This window comes from Erigeron canadensis, chromosome 3 (assembly GCF_010389155.1).
Source record: "Erigeron canadensis isolate Cc75 chromosome 3, C_canadensis_v1, whole genome shotgun sequence".
Lineage (NCBI taxonomy): Eukaryota > Viridiplantae > Streptophyta > Magnoliopsida > Asterales > Asteraceae > Erigeron > Erigeron canadensis.
Genome location: NC_057763.1, coordinates 24021269 through 24041304, shown reverse-complemented (window position 1 = coordinate 24041304; position 20036 = coordinate 24021269). Strand labels below are relative to the sequence as shown.

The 20036-nt window shown below is 37.1% G+C and overlaps 1 protein-coding gene and 1 long non-coding RNA gene across 2 annotated transcripts; both read right to left on the bottom strand.

The window, feature by feature from the left end:
* Positions 1–1368: 1368 nt before the first annotated feature.
* On the bottom strand, positions 1369–2741 carry LOC122594464. Its single transcript, XR_006323006.1, has 4 exons — positions 2598–2741; positions 2191–2487; positions 2010–2072; positions 1369–1848 (listed from the first exon to the last, which is right to left on the bottom strand). It is a non-coding gene; the product is annotated as an uncharacterized LOC122594464 (long non-coding RNA).
* A 2071-nt stretch (positions 2742–4812) lies between these two features.
* On the bottom strand, positions 4813–5950 carry LOC122591729. The gene is made up of 5 exons (XM_043763976.1): positions 5929–5950; positions 5673–5827; positions 5095–5362; positions 4944–5017; positions 4813–4827 (listed from the first exon to the last, which is right to left on the bottom strand). Exons 1-5 carry the CDS (start codon positions 5948–5950, stop codon positions 4813–4815), a joined length of 534 nt encoding a protein of 177 aa, XP_043619911.1.
* Between the last annotated feature and the right edge of the window lie 14086 nt (positions 5951–20036).

Sequence of the window (20036 nt, the reverse complement as noted above, 5' to 3'; positions counted from 1 at the left end):
GTAGAAGAAAAGACCAAAAAAAAACGAAGCCTGAAACATTTCTTTTGCCCGCGCCTCTTGTATTCTCATATGGAAATAACCGTTAACGGCTGGTTTTATTCTCCTTTTAGTAATCCCCTATAAATATAAACAAAATCATTCAGATTTTTACCCTTTTTTCCTATTTTTCTCTCCATATTCTATACAATCTCACCTTTTTATACAAAATTAAAACATTTACAACAAGAAAATAAAGAATTTAGTCAAAGATTGGCTCGAGGTGACAGAAAATAACCCAATGTGCGGTATGTTTTTGTGTTGTGATCAAGTTTTTTTTTATCAAATTTTTTACTGATGAATTGCAGTGACGTAGAATCACATCCATCAGTGTAAGCTTGATCAACATATATAATTTCGTCACAAATCAGATGGCTCCAAAATCACCAAAGTTAGACGGTTTATATATATTGTTTATTCAGTTAAAAAAGTGCTTTTCTTTTCTTGTTTGTAGCGAATTACCAAAGAAAAAAAAACGTATTGGACGAGAACAGCAATCTGTTTTGCAATCTCACATGTTCAAATGGAGGCATATGTGCACATCAATTCACTCATTCAACCAAATTTTCACCTGATTGAACAAATATCCTAACGGTGCAAACGAGACAATAAATACAAAATGCTTTAATTAATTGAGAATAAGGTTGTAATAATGGCACATAAGGCATTTAACTGGATTGGAATTGAAACTTTCGTCAATTTGTGCCAAATTTACACAAGGTTTTTAGAATAAGGCTAAAAATGTTAAGAAACTTGAAAGGTTCCTAAACCTGCAAAAGCATACAAACCATATATAGGACCAAAAATGCAATTAACTATATATTTTTATTTTTAAAATTAAATAATTGAATTAAATAAAAAAATATATATAAATATAAATATGAACTCGAAAGATAACTAAAATGTCAAATATTTCTATTTTGATGTTATCAAATATGTTAATTCTAATAGAAGAAAGAATAAGAAACTAAATAAATAAAACAAATAAATAAATAAGAAACTAATTTTTTTTTGTTGTTTACAAAATGTTTCTTTCACATTAATGTTCATGGATAAATATTTTCATTATTCATATTTCACTTTTTTTAATTATAGATTACAACTAAGCAATTAATGATCCTTACAAATTATAAGTTTAAGTTTGAAATGCGACTTAAAGGTGTCCAGTGTATAACTATGGAACATTAATTTGTATATATATATATATACTAGTCTTCAGACCCGTCTGATGGATGTGTACTTTCAAAATATAGCTTTTAACTTTCGTGTTATTACGTATATTCAGATTAGATTGTAGAATATATCGAACATATAAGTTTTATTTCAACCAAATAAAAAACATATAATCAAAAATAAACTATAAGGTGGAATGATGATAAATAGAATGCAAAGAATCCAATGAAATGAATACTGAAAATGGAAAAAGAAATAATGTTTGTAACAGTTATAAGTCGGTCAGAGGCCCTAAAGAACTTCTTTGTTGGATGGCCCTGAAGTAGCAGCAGAGGTTAGAACAAAATAAAATCAAACATTAAATATACCCAACACAGGTAATCACCCAAACAGAAAATAGAATAATCCGGAAACAAAAATCCAAATAAACTGCTTTTGAAAAAACGGGCGATTTTTATTTGACCACCGACGGATATTGTTTCGTATTATTAGAGATTGTCTTGGTTGATCTCCAGTCTTCGTTTAGCACGGGTAGAGGATGCTTCAACAGACTCGTCATCATCAAGATCTACACACAAACGCTTCACAGGAGGACTATCTGCAGTACTCTTTAGATTGAAGTTGCTGCCATCGCATTTACTACGCGTCCGATTAAGGTATACATAGAGAATTGAATATAAGACACATTTACTTACAACATTAAACAAAATAAAGTGGGAAGGAAATTAAGATATGTAGCATAAATAAGTTTAACGATTGAAATAAAGTTGCACAAATTTAGTTACTTTAGATGCACCTACTGAATTTTGACCTAAAGGGGCTTCAGTAGAGGGTGTAACAGGTTGTTGGTCGATCTCCTTATCCTTTTTTCAAAATGGTAAATAAACAAATGAGAAATAGTTAGTTTAAACATGTATTGGTCATTTTATAATAAAACGTTTAATACCAAAGACCATCTAGTTCAGCGTTACGTTACTATACCTGATTATTTTCACCAAGTTTGCGGTATGCATCAAGAATAGGTTCGTCTTTGGTAAGCTTGGTGACAGTATAATCCTCTTTCTCTTGTCTAATATTCTAGTCGTATGCAACCTTGTAGTCAAACAACGCTGTGTGACCTTCGATATCTTCGAGCTCTGGAGGAAATTTATCACCACCCTTAGCAAGGACAACACACATGGTGTACGCAGATACTGTAATCAGCCTCTTAATATCCTTATCAAAGAGCACAAAGGTTGCAGACCCTGTTTCGTCCACCAACGTACAGATATCTTGTACCTAATTGTAATGTAACATAGACATGGAACGCACAACCCAGGATTTTTACTAACAAAATATAAACAAAAGACAATAGTTGAGTATAAGTTGTCATGGTTGTTGATGCATACCGTGGATATACTTTCTTAACAGCTGTCTTGCAGTTATGACAATCCCAAAGGTTGTTAACCTTTTTCCCGTCGGTTGAGGACCCAGCATCTTCGATTGGTTTAACTCCATAGTGGCATATAGAACAGGCAATGTAATACCATGGTTTATCTTTCATGACACAATGTATTGTAGCAATAGTCGCGCATCTTGTTTCCTTATAATACACGATATAAGTTGATGTGTATTTTCTAGTCTTAAATTTATGAACACGAAATACCTAGCTACTGACTACTACACACTTGCGGGCAGTGAACCCGTTCGTATGCAATATAGCTGACTTGGTAAACCGAGGTCGAACACAAGGACTTAATAATCAATTGTCACAGTAAAGTGATTCAGATTAAAAAGGGGGGGGGGGGTTGTGACCGAATTGGCACGTTGCAAGGTTAGTGAAGAAAGTCAGTAATCCCGTAGGATTAATCGCAAAGAGTATTTGATTGGTTGAATCTTAACACAGATTTAAAAATGAACACCTACTTGGATCAGCTCACATGCCAATCATCGGATCTAAATACTACTTGCATTTGTTGAACGACTCAAAAAGTAGACAAGATGAACTCCCGTTATACTTGAAACTTTAACTGCTAAATAGATAATTATTGCTCTCGCACTTAATTTCTCCTCTAAACAGTTAAGCATTAAATTCCTGAGTTGATTTTATGATTTAATCTTTTGAAAGCTTTCTCCCGAACTGCTTATTCGCCTAATCAGATCCCTCTATCATAGACGTTTACACATTCGAAATGAATTTAATTGTTTTTAATCTTCATCGTTGATTTCTCTCGAACTCCAACGATTTCAGGTTAATTACAGACCGATTAACCATTTCATAAATCAATTGACAATGACATAGATTTCTCCCGAACTTCTAATTACAATTATCAATCAATTAATATAAAAGTTGAAAACAATATTTAAATCCAAATAAATGTGGATCTTCGATTAAACATCTAAACCTTGTTCAACATTTGCAAGCAACATCAATTCGACCCTATGACATGCTTACTACCCAAACGGGTGCTAAAGATTTAGCTATTCATTTTAGAAATGCAAGAACGAACAAATAGAGAGGAAATCATATTATACCAAATGAATGATGATAATCCGGTAGCAATGATGATTACAATCCAAAGCTGAAAATAAGCGAAACCCTAATCACTTGATTGCTCCAAAGTATTCCTAAGTATGAGAAAACTAAAAAAAATTGTGTTATTCCTCCCAAAGTGCAGAACCCTAACTAATCCTTTGTACAAAACACGCGTGTAACGGCCGTTAGTGGGATAACGGCCGTTAGTATTATACTTGAGGTCTAACGGGGGTTACTGGGGTAACGGCCGTTACAATTCAGTTGATTTCTAACGGCCGTTAGTTCTCTAACTGCCAGTTACAGGAGAAACCTCAAACCACCTATGTAACGGCCGTTACTGGGCTAACGGCAGTTACAACTTCCAGATTTCGTTTTCTTCATCTTTCGCGTGATTTCACCCGAATCTTTCTCCCGTTTCTTCCTTAACTCATCAAAATCGACCAATTCATTCGTCTAATCAATTTCCAACCTGAAAACACTCAACACACCTTCAAAGCATCGAAAGTTGGATATAAAACTATCAAAATGACGAATAATTGGTTCTAAAATCACGTAGGAAATGGTATAAAATATGACACATCATAAGTTTATATAAAATTTAGTAACAGGTATATACATAGATCATGATATAAGTAGTAAAAAAGATGACAGCAATAAAGTACCTTAGTTTTGCGTGGGAGCTCGTCTAAAGTAGTCCTGGTACACGACTCAAAGAAAGATGCGAGAGAAGTCTGAGCAGTTTGAGTGGACACAGAAGCCATCTTCAACTTTGCAGAGTCGTCACCAACTTTTCCCTTCAAACTATATGGCCAAAAAGATATATGAAAGTGTTAAAGTATCATCGGTGTGGACAAAAACACCTAAAATATTGATGTAGGAGCTATTACCTTTCCTTGAATTCATGAATTGCTGGAATGTCTTCATTGAAATACAACTTGGTTGCATGCAGTGCAGTCCCAAAAGATATTGTTTTCGAATTGAACACTTTGATTTTTCCAAACTGAATGATGACAATGACATGGGTGTCCTCAGTGTTTTGTTCAAAGAATTGGTTGAGTTGATCAACATAGGCATCCCAAAGTGTGCAGTCAATTTGCATACCACTAAACAAATTATAAGAAAGTCAATGTTAATGCACACTACATAATAGATGCATAAGATTACATATAAAAAAAAAAATTGAGATTGAGAAGTACTCTGAATCTTCAAGCCTTAGTACTCGTCTTTTGTTGCTCTTGTTATTTGCAAATCCTGGAACAATACCTCCAACATGGACAACCAAACCAATAATATCTGCAAATAGTGGATAAGTAGTTATAAATTGGCACATTTAAAGAAGGAAAAGGTATAAAACAATTTGGTTAGTGTACCAATAATTTCGTTGGGCTTAAGCTTATTCTTAATAATCTCACTGAAAGGAATAAAGTTAAAATGATGTTCGGGTCCAACAAAATTATCGATGACTTTGATTTTCGTCTCCGGTTGGAAGTTAACTTTGAAAGCATGTGGAGAGTAGCGAAAAGTATCAGTGCTTTTTCCAACTTGGAATGTTGACAACATAATCGGCAAACCATCGGTCAAGATGTTTCGGAAAAGCTCTATCCATTCTTCCTTAACGAAACCTTGTATGGTGTCTCCCTACATAGAATATAGATGATAGCCTACATAGAATATAGATGATAGATAAAGTAAATACAGGAAATCAAAAAATGAAGGCATGTATCAACCAATCAGCACCTAAATTGACATAAAATTGGCATAATCTATTTACTAAAATACTAATGGCATAAAGTACAAATAAGATAAAGTAATTAAATACTCCAGTAACAGCTTGAATGAATATTGTGAAGATTGAGAAAACCGATAATATTAATAAAACTGTAAGAATCCATTACTTGTAGTAATAGTGAAACTGATTTAAAATGGAGAATAAAATTTGTTGACATACCAATTCGTCGACAAAAACCATCTCGAATGATTTATTCTTAGATGGGTTAAAAAAGTGCTTAGTAAGCCATGCATGAACAACACGAACACGCAAATGATGGTTAGAATGAGCAGGGTTGAGGTCTGCAACATGCACCAACGTAGTTTCCTTTGGAGCTGATGGAAATTATTTTACAACAATATTAGTTTAAATGTAAAACAAAATAAATAAAACGATGTTTTTAAACTTCTCATAGTAGATATATCAAATATCATACCTTGGGAAGATATGGATTCCATGTAATACTGCATGAACAACACAACAACATCAGAGCAAAATTGTGAGAATTAATAATCAAAATATAGTGAAAAGTATTAACATTGAGAGAGTTTTTACGTCACAGAAAAGTTTTGGGCGCAGAAAGTTGTGGTGATAAGGATTATACAGAGATAAAGATTTATATAGATGTGTTGTTATCTTTTAGGTCAAGTAAAAATCAAAAACAATCTTGCAGAAAATTAAGGAGATATATCAGGTTTACGGAAAGTTTTAGAAGATTTTGTTATATATTTTAGATATTTTAGGAGATTTAATTTCCTTAATATGATTATAGTGTAAAAAAAACAGGAGATATACTCTATACTCTAATTTAGATAACAACTAGTATATTCAAAAATATATGGATAGGAATAGGAATAGGAATCACGTACATAATTGGAATGAATATATGTATTTACTTTATCAACGAAATTTTTGGAATCTAAAAGATTATTTAAAAATTGGATTGCAAACAAAATTTTCACTACAATGAAAGGTAAAGAGAAAATTGCATTATCAAAACATACCAATAAAGCATAAACTAAGAAAATAAAATATGTTAATCGGGTAAAAAATACCTTCTAATGAACTCATGTTTTCTCATTCAGGCATTATAGCAAACAGTTGGTGGGTGTTAAACGATTTACCATAAAATTCATCCATATAGCAAGTGAATTCAACCAACATCTGATCACCTAAGTATTTCCTCCAACAACATGTCGCAAACATCATCTCCATCAACAACAACGATTTAGGGTTTTTTACGATTTAGAGATCAAATGTAAACAAAATTGGATGGAGAACAAAGAATAATATGTGGTTGAATGCTTTGATGAGGATTTCAATAAAGGAACAGGTAGGTTGAATTGTGAGAAGAAGCTGAGGAAGAAAGATTGAAGCAGATTGATGTTATATTCGTTTGTATTAGAGAAGGGTTGCAGGTTTTTTTTTTTAATTTTTTTGTGGTTTAAAGAAACGTGGAAAATAAATTAGAGGGGTGGGAGCGGGAATTTGGTTTCAAGAGGGGCTCTGGTGGCTTCAAATACTTCTTCAGCCTCCTCTTTTAGTATAGTTATAGATAATATATATATATATATATATATATAGGGTAAAGTTATTTTGAGAACCTTCTTTTTTTGCGAGAACCTTTGAGAACTTTTCAAATTAAGCCCAACGGATGATTGTTCTTTACATGAAAATTGTTTTTTGATTGAATTCTGAATAACTTATGTGTAATTTTGAAGTTTATAATTGTGTGGAGGCATGGATTATCATCCATTATACAATTATGTGGAGATTTGGATTGATGATCACATGTGCACAAATATTGCTATGATCACATGTATGCAAGTCGATTACATGTAATCATAGCAATATTCGTGCACATGTGATCAAGAATCCAAATCTCCAAATAATTATATAACGGGTGATAATACATGTCTCCACACAATGTAAAGTTATTTTGAGAACCCTTTTTTTTGCGAGAACCTTTGAGAACTTTTCAAATCAAGCCCAACCAATGATTATTCTTTACATGAAAACTGTTTTTTGATTGTTTTCTGAATAACTTATGTGTAATTTTGAAGTTTATAATTGTTTGGAGGCATGTATTATCATTCGTTATACAATTATGTGGAGATTTGGATTCTTGATTACATGTGCACGAATATTGCTATGATTACATGTGATCATAGCAATATTCGTGTACATGTGATCAAGAATCCAAATCTCCACATAATTGTATAACGGATGATAATACATGCCTCCAAACAATTATAAACTTCAAAATTACACATAAGTTATTCAGAAAACAATCAAAAAACAATTTTCATGTAAAGAATTATCATTGGTTGGGCTTGATTTGAAAAGTTTCCAAATGTTCTCGCAAAAAAAAAGGTTCTCAAAATAACTTTTCACTATATATATATATAGTTATTTGTACATTATATATATATATATATAGTTAATTTGTACATTATACGGGCCAAAAGATTAGTAACTAAATAAAATTATAAATAAAAAAGTTTATAGCAAGATTGGTCCTCATGGTTTGTTCATTTTAGGCTTTTAGCAATGGGGTCACTTTTTTAGCTCACTAGGATGGTGGTCTCTATTTAGAGAATTTAGTAATATTGTCCAATTTTAACAGATACGTTAAAAGGTGTCGTGTGTAGAGGTATTTTAGTAATTTCTACCTACCTCCCCCCATATGTAGTTCGATTATTTGTGACACCCCAAGTTGAACTTGATGCTGAGAATGTAATTTTATGTGTTTGTCAATTTTGAGCTAGACCATTGTAACTTTGTGTGCGATATCAAGATATAGGTTTACTTGTTACACATTAGAGAGCTTATGTCCTTGGGAAACGCCTAATGAGACTAAAAGTGAAAATTTAATGCAAGCTAAGTTCATAAAGAAACATTTAAAGCTTTCAATAGTTAAATTAAGAGAAACTTTAAAAAATTTATCAGTTAAATTTACTGGAAATATTATTTAAAGTTAAGTTAAATTGATAATATATATAGATGTAAACGGATTGTAAACAATATTAAACGGTTGAAACGGTAAATTTAACATGAGAACTAGAAACGATTCGTAAGACATATGGTATAAATGGATGGACTGAAATCAAATTGTGATGCAGTTCTTGAAAGTGTTAAAACCCTATTTCTTTTACTTATATAAACCTTGACCCTTCACTTAACCTTATTCCCATTTTCTCTTTCCAAGAAAACACTTAGGGAAGAAAAACACAAACTCAAAACACACACGTACTCGTGTCATCAATTCCTCTCGAGAACCCAAGGTTATTCTCGCTAAATTTTGTATAAACATAGTTTTTTAACATCAAATCACCATCCAAACATTACATCATTTCAAATTAAAGATACTAAATTAAAAACCCATTTACTTCTCTTTTATTAATCATGGTACAAAAAATTATTCTTTTTCATAAAACCTATGAACACACAAACCATTGTGTTGACACTTTTGAATATTCTTTTTGGTGAGCAATGATGAGCATCCATTTTGTGATAAAAACCCTATCGAAAGGCTTCATTTCTATGTCTAAATGAGTTATTATTCCGGAACTATTGGTACTTAATGAAATCGTATTTTTATGCAGGTTCACGGAAGATGCGAGAGAGGTTAATGACATCAAGTAACTCAAGAAGGAAGCTTATGAAGTTAGAAGACACAAGGAAGTGATTCGGGAGCCGAACGAATAAGTACGAGATCAAACAGCAGCCACCAGCGCCGCTGGTAAGCACCCAACGGCCAACGCCGCTCCCTGAAGACCAGCGTCGCTAGTCGGCCAGATCAAAAACCAACTTAAACACCTATTTGAGCTTCTAAACGGCTTCTGATCTACATCCTTGGTCTAGATCTTTATCTTTTGTTTATCTTTCTTTGTTGAACAATGTTTTTTATCTTCTCAAACTTTGTTATTCCTTTAATAATGCTAGGCTAGTAGGCTGAATACTTGTTTATAGGGTAGTGTGAGTCTAACGACAGCACTAGTAATTAGGCGAAGTGATCTAACGAGAATCTAAGTCATGATTAAGTTTCCAACAGTTTAACAAACAAGTAGGATATTATTTGGTCATACTATGAGATCGGAGATGCCAAACAAGTATTTTAATTTAGTTACTGTTATTGGCTTTTTCAAACTATTTTCTGACTGAGCTTCTCGCTGAATAAGCGGGGCTTTTATTTACTTTTATTGCATTAGTATAATAGGAAATCGTGACAACTCCACAACCGCTAGAATTACAAATACTGCTAGATTAGGTAAAGCAACGCGTCCCTATGAACGATCATGTAGCTTATCACTAGACTATACTACAATGACCGGGTTCTCTGCTCGTAAAAGTGTGTGGTTTAAGATAGTTACTTGTACAACATTTATAAATTTAAAGACAAAATAAAAACGCACATCACAGTTTTTTAGCGTCGTTGTCAGGGACGCGACGCATTCTTAGTTAAGTAGTGTAGTGAAGTAGTTACTTTTCAGTACTTAGGTTAAGTCAAATTAGGTCGAAATTAAGGTTAGCGTAATTAGTTCTTATTTTCATTTTCTTAAAAATAAAAAAAATCCAAAAATATTTTCTTTTTCATTTTTAGTTTAAGTAGTTTAATTTAATTTTTCATTTTTAGCTTTATATTGGTGCGTTGATCTTTTTCTTATAGTTTTACAGGGTATTTAGGTAGTTGATGCGTTTGAGATCAGGAACAGTTTTAAGACGCGTTTCTACAAGCCTAAGTAGACTCGAACGTAGGAGAAGGATCATCAGTTTGTGCAAAATGTTCAAATACGGAGGAGATGTCACCGATGACAACGTGCAACTTAGCTTATTTCCGTCGTCTCTCACGGGAGAGGACTGTGCTTGGTTCGACGAGCTCGATTAAGGTACCATCACTACATGGAATCAACTTCGCGAAAAGTTTGTCTCGCAATTCTTTCCCCCGAGTTGACATCAAGGCTTTCAAGCAAGACGAAGGAGAATCACTAGTTGACGCATGGAAAAGGCTTAGGGAAATGATCAGAAACTGTCATGGGCATGGACTTAGCAAGGACGAGATCATGGAAATCTTTTTCTATTATTTAACCAAGAGTTCCCAGAAGGATTTAGACCTAGCTGATGTGACTAATTTATACCCATTACCCACATCATTATTGGCTATTTATTTATATGTTTTAAGTCTACTTTGTGTGCATTTGGCGCGTTTATGGTGTTTGTTAGTAGTTTCAGGCGCTTAGCAGGTTACGTAGTGATTTGGCTCACATTTGGAAGACTATTGGCTAATACAATAATTCATGAAGTCGAAAGTTGATTTATGCAAAAGAAATAATGAAAGTGGCGAGTTGGAAGTTGAAAACGAGGTGGTCGAAGTTTTTGTGACCACTGCGACGCAGTGGAAATGCACATCTGCCCACTGCGCCGCAGTGGTTATTCATGCACGAGTATTTTTGTCCAGTGAGATTTGGCTGCCGCCGCAGTGGTGGGTTTGTACGAGTCCACTGCGCCGCAGTCACCCCTTTTGCACGCGAAGATTTGCCAGTGATATTTGGCTGCGCCGCAGTGGATGGCATGCACAATCCCACTGCGCCGCAGTCATCCATGTTGCATACGAAGGGAATTCCAGTGATATTTGGCTGCGACGCAGTGGAGGCCTTTACATGACCACTGCGCCGCAGTGGGAGGCTGGTCAACAAAAGTCAACGGCCGACTTAAAGCCTTATTTTTCAAGAGGTATAAATATAAACCCTAGGCACGAATTTCGAGGCATTCAAACTCTTTCTAGGAGCTGCTCTATCAGGATTCTTCCTTCTCCAATCAAGTATTTCACTTAGGCGGACTCATTGAAGATATTACGGGCACCCATCTAGATCGTATCTACATTATTGTCTTGCAAATTATTTTCTTCAAACAATTGGTACTTCATGTTTCTTTTCCGTTTCTTTGATTATTGTGAATTGATCATGAGTGGCTAACTGCTTAATCGTCCACCTTGATGAAACTAGACGGATAATGTGATTGCTATATTTTTAATTTAAAAGGGTTTATTTAATTATCGTTGTTCTGTGATCTTGATGGTTTTAATTCTTTTCATTTAATTAAAATCGATATTGGTTGCATATGATTCTTCGTTGGTGGTACCAGTCGAATGTGTATGTGATTTTAAAACGGTTACTTGTCTATAAGTAATTATCACTAGTTCATGGTATGATAGTGAATATCATTTTAAGTAAAGATTAAAATTGTCAACGTGATTGATATCGGTTGGTGGTACCACGTTATTGTCACATAGGTTCAATTGATAATTTGATAAGTAGATAAAAATTATCGTTAGAAGAATTGTCTTGGTCTTGGTGGTACCGGCTCGGGTAATTAGACTAGTCAGGTGGATCGATAAATTATTCATGGATGGTGGTATCACGTGAATAGTTTAATCTTGTCACGACTACTTTTCAAACTCTTAAGAATTTGTTCCTCATCAAATGCAATCACATTTAAAGTCAAGGGAAGTCTAGGTGGATGACTTTTAATTATTTTGTCTGAATCTTTCTTTAATTTAATGCAATCAATTGGCAAATCAATTTGTTTAATTGTCAAAGGGAATTTCGAGCAACACCTGTTTTCCAAACCATTAAACAAGCAATTAATCATTTCACAATCCCTGAGAACGAACTCAGACTTACCTCTTTGCTGTATTACAAACGATCGGGTCCACTGCCCGTGAGTGCGTAATAGTTAGTTCTTTGGTAGTTTTAGTTTACAAATATTAAAGCTCGATTTGGCACATCAAGTTTTTGGCGCCGCTGTCGGGGATTGTGTGCCTAATTAGTTGTTTATTTTATGGTTTGATCCTTCCTCACGCGTGAGGAAGTTAATTGCTTTATTGGTTTAGATTTTTTTTTTTTTTTATTTGAATTATCACAGGTGCATTTGACGCGTGGTGTTAGTTGTGTTTTGCAGGATACTGCAATAGTTGATGATTTTGCGTTCTTCGGGGAGACCTCTATTTAGTCCACTAAAAACTCCACCTAGACGTAGGATCAACTACACGGCACCACCAGATTGGGACGAAGAAGGTTTCTTTCTTGAGGAACTCTTTGACCTTGCACTTGTAAAAGAAGAGATGGCCGATAATCCGCCAATTGATCCGAATGATGTCAAGTATGGAGACCGAACCCGAAATATCCCTTCAGCTCGTGGTTCCGCCGTTAGAACACCAGCAGTCGATCAGAACTTTAATTTGAAACCAAATCATTTAAAGAGCATTGAGGAACAAAAGTTTGATGGAAAGAAGAAGTGGGATCCATATAAGCACTTGGAGAGGTTTGAGAAGCTGGCACGGCTATACCAATATGGTCAAAACCAAATGAATGCCGTGAAACTTGAAACTTTTCCTATTACTCTTACCGGGGAAGCCGAGGATTGGTTTAATGATCTTCCCTAAAATTCAATTACAACTTGGGATCAACTCAAGGAAGCTTTTATCGGCGAATTCTACTCGGTTAGGACTCAAAGGCAATTGGAAAACTTGATTAGGTCTTTCATGCAAGAAGAAGGGGAAGATGTGGTAGATGCATGGATTCGTTTTAAAGAAATGTTGAGGAATTGTCCGGGTCATGATTTGACCAAGGAGAAATATGTTGAATTGTTCTTCGATGGATTGACCAAGGTTTCAAAAAGAGAGATGGGATATGCTTTTGGTGGAAGTTTTAGCAAAATCACTCCAAATGAAGGTTTTGACATCTTGGAAAGGATGGTGAAGGATAATGCGGCCATGGATGATAAGAGGTTTATGAAGAATGAGAGCCGATTCAAGCAAAACAAGGTTGCAAGGGCCGATGGAAGCAATAGTTCTAGTGTAATTGATGAGATTCAAGCTTTATCGGCAAGGATGGATAAAGGTTTTGCTAACCAAGAAGCGAGGTTTGGGTATCTAGAACGAGATGTGAAGGTGCTAGCTGATGGATGTGATCATTGTGGAGACATACACTATTCAGAAGAGTGCCCCAACCGGGGACCTGAAGATGTCAACTTTGTTCAGAATCAGCAAGGAGGTTTTCAGAGGAACGCCGGTTTTCAGAATCGGACATCAGGTAACAATTCCTATAACTCTTCTTTTCCTGCTAATAGTTCTCGTTTTTCTGGTAACAGGTGGCAAAAGAGCAACTATCAAAGTCAGCCACAGCAGCAGGAGATTAGGCAAGGCCAAGGATCGAGTTCTTCCTCTTCTATTACCGATCCTAATGCCGAGCTGAGAGAGATGATGAAGCAAATGATGAGTAATCAGATCGAGACGAATACAAGTATACAGAACATAAGGGAGGATACTAGGGAGTTGAGTGAGAGGATAGACAGGATTAATGGCAAGGTGGAGATGAATGCCAAGAATCAAGATATTAACTTCAAGGATCTTGAAAGTAGGATGGCTGCTCTAACTAGGCCCCAAGGGTCTTTGCCTAGTAATACTCAGCAGAATCCAAAACAGAATCAAGGATCTAGCAGTAATCAGAAGTACACTCCACCACCTGTTCGTCAGGAGCAAGCGAAGGCCATTACTACTCGTACAGGTAGATCCTATGCTCCTCCTCCTAATCCTAATGTTGTTGTCTCAGATGTGCAGGATACAGGAAATGAAGAAGCTGAAGATGTGAACGAGGAGATTGTGATGGAAGATCAACCGACTGTGAAGACTTCGGTTACCCAACCGGAACCGGCGGTGATACCCGAGGCTAAGCCATATAAGCCTAAGGTTCCATTTCCACAGCGGTTCAGGAAGGCCAAATTAAAGGAACAATATGATAAATTTGTTAACATGATTAAAAATGTTCATATTAATGTGCCTTTAGTTGATTTGATACAGGGAATGCCCAACTATGCGAAGTTTATCAAGGAACTCGTTACGGACAAGGGAAAGATGGATGAGGTGAAGGCGACATATCTTAATGCTGAGTGTTCTGCCATCTTGCAGAATCAACAGATTCCGCCTAAGCTTGAGGATCCAGGGAGTTTTCTTATAACTTGTTCCATTCGTACTTTGACTTGTAAGGCGTTAGCAGATTTAGGTGCAAGTATTAATTTGATGCCTTACTCGGTTTGGAGTAAGTTGGCTTCCGGTATTTTGAGACCCACTCGTATGAGTATAAGACTAGCTGACCACTCTTTTCAGTATCCCATTGGAATTGCTGAGAATATGACTGTCCAAGTAGGTCATATAGTCTTTCTTGTTGATTTTGTGATCCTGGAAATGGAAGAAGACACTAAGGTACCCTTGATTTTAGGTAGACCATTCCTTAACACCGCGGATGCTATCATCCGGGTGAAGGATAAGGAAATTTCATTGGGTGTGGGTACAGATCGAATAGTGTTTAATGTTGAACGATCGATTAAGCATTCTTACTCAACTGATGAATCTTGTTTCAGGATTGACGTCATCGATGATGCTTTGGACCAGGAGTTTCGGGAGTTCATGGAGACAGAAGTTGATGAGGAGCTTGTTTGCTTGGGAGTTGGGGACATTGATGATGATGACTTGTTTGCAGAGGTGATGGCGCTTGATATGGATGAGACACCTCCAGAAAATGAGAGTTTTGAAAAAGTTGTCGCTGATGGGAGCTCAAGGGTGCCAAACTCGGTTGATGTACCCCCTACTGATTTCGAGCTCAAGCCATTGCCTGCCCACTTGGAGTATGCTTACTTGGCAGGTAAATCCTCTTTACCCGTTGTCATCTCGTCCGCACTTTCGAGTGACGAGAAGAATCTTCTTTTAGCCGTGCTTAGAGCTCATAAGCGGGCTTTTGCTTGGAAAACCACCGACATTCCAGGTATTAGTCCTGAATTTTGCATGCATAAGATAGATTTTGTTGATGATGCTAAGCCCGTTGTACAGAGACAAAGGAGGCTTAACCCGAATATGAAGGAGGTGGTTAAGAAGGAAGTGATTAAGCTTTTAGATGCGGGGATCATTTTCCCGATAGCTGATAGTTCTTGGGTAAGTCCCGTCCACTGTGTTCCCAAAAAGGGGGCATGACGGTCATTGAAAATGAAAATAATGAACTTTTGGCCACTAGGACTGTCACGGGTTGGCGGGTTTGCATAGATTACCGTAAATTGAATGATGCCACCCGTAAGGATCATTTTCCCCTCCCTTTATTGATCAAATGTTGGAAAGACTTGCCGGAAATGCATATTTTTGTTTCTTGGATGGGTTCTCCGGGTATTTTCAAATACCCATCGACCCGAAAGACCAAGAAAAGACCACTTTCACATGCCCATTTGGCACCTTTGCTTACCGGCGAATGCCGTTTGGTTTGTGTAATGACCCGGTCACCTTCCAAAGGTGCATGATCGCTATTTTCCAGGACATGCTTGAAACCTCAATGGAGGTTTTCATGGATGATTTCTCGGTTTTCGGGGATTCCTTTAGGTCTTGTTTGCATAACCTAGATAAGATGTTGACTAGGTGTGAAAAGGCTCGTCTCGTTTTGAATTGGGAGAAGTGTCACTTCATGGTGACCGAGGGAATCGTTCTAGGTCATAAGGTGTCGAGGGCCGGAATAGAAGTGGATAGGGCTAAGATTGATGTGATAGCCAAGTTACCCCCACCTTCAAATGTGAAAGGGGTACGTAGTTTCCTTGGCCATGCCGGTTTCTACCGGAGATTCATTAAAGATTTCTCTAAGATTACTCGTCCGATGACCCACTTATTGGAGAAGGACGTCCCTTTTGTTTTTGATGAATCTTGTTTGAGTGCTTTTCAGGTGTTGAAGGATAAGTTGACCAATTCTCCTATTATGGTTGGACCGGATTGGAATTTACCGTTTGAGCTGATGTGTGACGCTAGTGACTATGCGGTTGGAGCTGTGCTAGGGCAAAGGGATGATAAGCATTTCAAGCCGATTTACTATGCTAGTAAAACCTTGAATCCCGCCCAGCAAAACTACACCACTACAGAGAAGGAGTTACTAGCGGTAGTCTTTGCATTTGATAAGTTTCGGTCATATCTTGTACTAAGTAAAACTGTTGTTTTCACTGACCACTCTGCTTTGAAGTATTTGTTTTCTAAGCAAGATGCAAAGCCTAGATTGATTCGATGGGTTCTGTTGTTGCAAGAATTTGATATCGAAATCAAGGATAAGAAAGGTGCCGAGAACCTAGCTGCCGATCATTTGAGCCGGTTAGAAGACCCGGACCGGGAGGAGCTTCAAGATGGGGAGATTAAGGATCACTTTCCCGATGAATATTTGAATGTGATTTCTAGTTCCGATGAAGCCCCTTGGTTTGCTGATATTGCTAATTATTTGGTTGCAGGTGAAATACCAAATGATTTTTCGGGTCAACAGAAAAGGAAGCTCATATCGGACGCTAGGCATTATTACTGGGATAACCCATATCTGTTTAGAATTTGTGCAGATGGTATGGTCAGGAGATGCGTTGCAGGAGCTGAGACTAGAGAGATTTTGGATGCTTGCCATTACGGGCCAACTGGAGGCCACTATGGTCCGTCAGTCACAGGTAGAAAGGTTTTTGATGCAGGTTTCTATTGGCCGACGATTTTCAAAGAAGCCCAAACATTGGTTGAAACTTGTGACATTTGCCAACGCCAAGGAAGCATAACAAAAGGGATGAAATGCCACAGCAAGGGATTCAGGTATGTGAAGTTTTCGATATTTGGGGCATAGACTTCATGGGACCATTCCCACCGTCTAACAAATCCCAGTACATCCTAGTTGCTGTTGACTACGTGTCTAAGTGGCTGAAGCCAAGGCTTTACCTACAAACGATGCGCGGGTAGTCATAGATTTTTTAAAACAGTTGTTCAGTAGGTTTGGTTGCCCTAGAGCCTTAATTAGCGATCGTGGGACGCATTTTGCTAATCATCAATTAGATAAGGTTCTTAAACGTTATGGTGTTCATCATTACTTCTCAACTTCTTATCACCCACAGACCAGTGGTCAAGTGGAGAACACCAACAGGGCTTTGAAAAGAATTTGGAAAAAACGGTTGGGGATAACCCCAAGGTTTGGTCAAAAAAGTTAGATGACGCCTTGTGGGCGTTTAGGACCGCTTTTAAGACGCCTATTGGCACGACGCCATATAAGTTGCTCTACGGTAAGAATTGTCATTTACCGATTGAATTAGAGCATAAGGCGTATTGGGCTTTGCGAAATTTGAATCTGGACATGATGGAGGCCGGTGAACTTAGGTTGTTGCAACTCCATGAGCTCGATGAGCTTAGATTGGGAGCTTATGAAAATTCCCGGCTTTACAAAGAAAAGACCAAAATTTATCATGACAAAAGGATCCGTAGGAAGGAATTTAAGGTTGGTGCAAAAGTGTTGTTGTTTTTGTCAAAGTTTAAAATTAAACAACCTAAATTGACTTCTAGGTGGATAGGTCCTTTTGTGATTAAACATGTGTACCCATCCGGTTATGTTGAATTGTTTAAAAGAGATGGGAATGGATCTTTTATTGTGAATGGTCATCGTTTGAAATTGTATGTGGAAGAAGAACGGGAGGAAGGGACGATTGAGGAGGTTCCCATTTTTGAATCGGAAACTTAGAAGTTGGTCGAGTCTAGCTCTAGACTCGTAAATAAATTAAGCGCTTCTCGGGAGGCAACCCGTGTTTGACTTTGTTTCATTTTCAATTTGTTAGTTAGTTTAACTAGTTTTGTCAAGAAAAGTGCAGGTGCAAAATTTGAGGTGGAACTGATAAAGGTAAGTAAGTTAGAAAAATTTTTGTATGTAACAAGGTTGGTTTCAGAACAGTAAAATTTGGCTGCGCCGCAGTGGTCAAGGTAACTATGCCACTGCGCCGCAGCCATACTAATCGTAATGGGATTTTTGCCAAAACCCTCACTGCGCCGCAGTGAGGGTGTGAACGGGGTCACTGCGTCGCAGTCCCCACCTTTTGTGTCCGAAGCACTTTGTGACCCACTGCGCCGTAGTAGGTGATGGCCGAAGCCCACTGCGCCGCAGTGGGCATGTTTGACTGGTCAAAGGGTTGGGTAATAAAGTAAGGAAAGAGGATAAGTTTTTTTTTTTACCACACAATTCAAAGCTTCCCTTTTCTCTCAAACAAAAGAACCGATCGGGTCTACAGTAAATTCCTTACAAGCCTCCGAAAACCCCCTAATCCACCCTCAAATCTGCTAGTTTGATTCTTCATCTCTTAGATTATCATACATTCTCATCTATCATGGCAAGAGAGGTAAGATTTCTTGACTTTTCTTTTTCTTTTCTTTAATTTTCGTTTTTTAAGTTTTAGCTTTGTGATTGTAAATTTGATTGATGGTTTTGGATAGTTGATGTCAGTAAAGCCAATGGATGTTTAATCTCTCTTTGAAACCACTTGTTGTTCCAGATTTGATTTTAAATTAGAGACTAGGGTTTTGAAAGTTTGGGATTTTTGATAAACAAGTGTGGGGGAGGTTTACTAACTGAATAAGTGTTTTGGCAAAGGATTAATGATATTGTAAGGATAATAGATTACCCGGGAAAAATTGATTTTGTGTCGTTTGAATGTCGAATTTGCCCTGAACATCCACACCACTGCGCCGCAGTGTCGGGTGTGCACAAACCACTGCGCCGCAGTGGTTGTTTTCTTTTCTTGCACATATTTTAGACCCCACTGCGCCGCAGTGAGGGGCGATGTGAGCCCACTGCGCCGCAGTGGGATGAAATTGTTCGTAATTTTCAGTTTATGGGTTTTGTTGAAATATGGTCTTGCGTTGCACTTCTCTTATGTTTCTTTGTTTAATTGGTATATTTTCAGACCGTCGAAGAACGTCGTCAAGCTCAAGAAGGTCAAGGGAGCTGTCCCGCTCCTAAGAGATCTCGAAAGCAAGTTCAAACGCCGGCTTTGCTTTGTTTTGATGAGATAAATGAAAGGCATGCATACTTGAATTTCGAGCAGATACCTCAGCCCACAAGAACAATTATTTGAACAAGTTGTACAAGATCTTTAGGCACAAGGTATGCCCACCAAAGTTTTTGCCTCAATTTTACATTCAGTACTTTGGGCTTGCTGATGACTTTAAGGAGTGGTTTTCGCTTGGAATGCGAGTGAACAATAGAGTTGTCAACTGTAATATTGGGATAACGTTTTCTTGAATCGCGAGCCAGTTTATCGGGAACTTTGCTTGGAGTTTTATTCCACGTTGAGATTGACTAAGGAGTTAAGTAAAGTGAGAGATATTTTCGAGGAAAGGATCGTTATGTTTATGTGTGGGGGAGTTCAAAGGAGGGCTTCAATAGCCGAATTTGGAGCATATGTGGGAATGTATACTATGCAGGAGCTTGGTACCCCAGCTTTTAGGAATTGTGAGGAAGGGGTATCGTGTCAAAGCGGATTTGGAAGATGGTGAGTCTATTCCGGCGTATTGGTCTCGGATCTCGGGTGGTGATCAATGGGTTCGGGAGGTTATGTTAGTGTGAATAAGATTCAAAGTGTAAGACTGCGCTTGTTGCATCGGATCTTGGTGACCTCATTCATTCAGAGGTCGTCCCATTGGGATAAGGCGTACATGTTAGATTTATGGTTGAT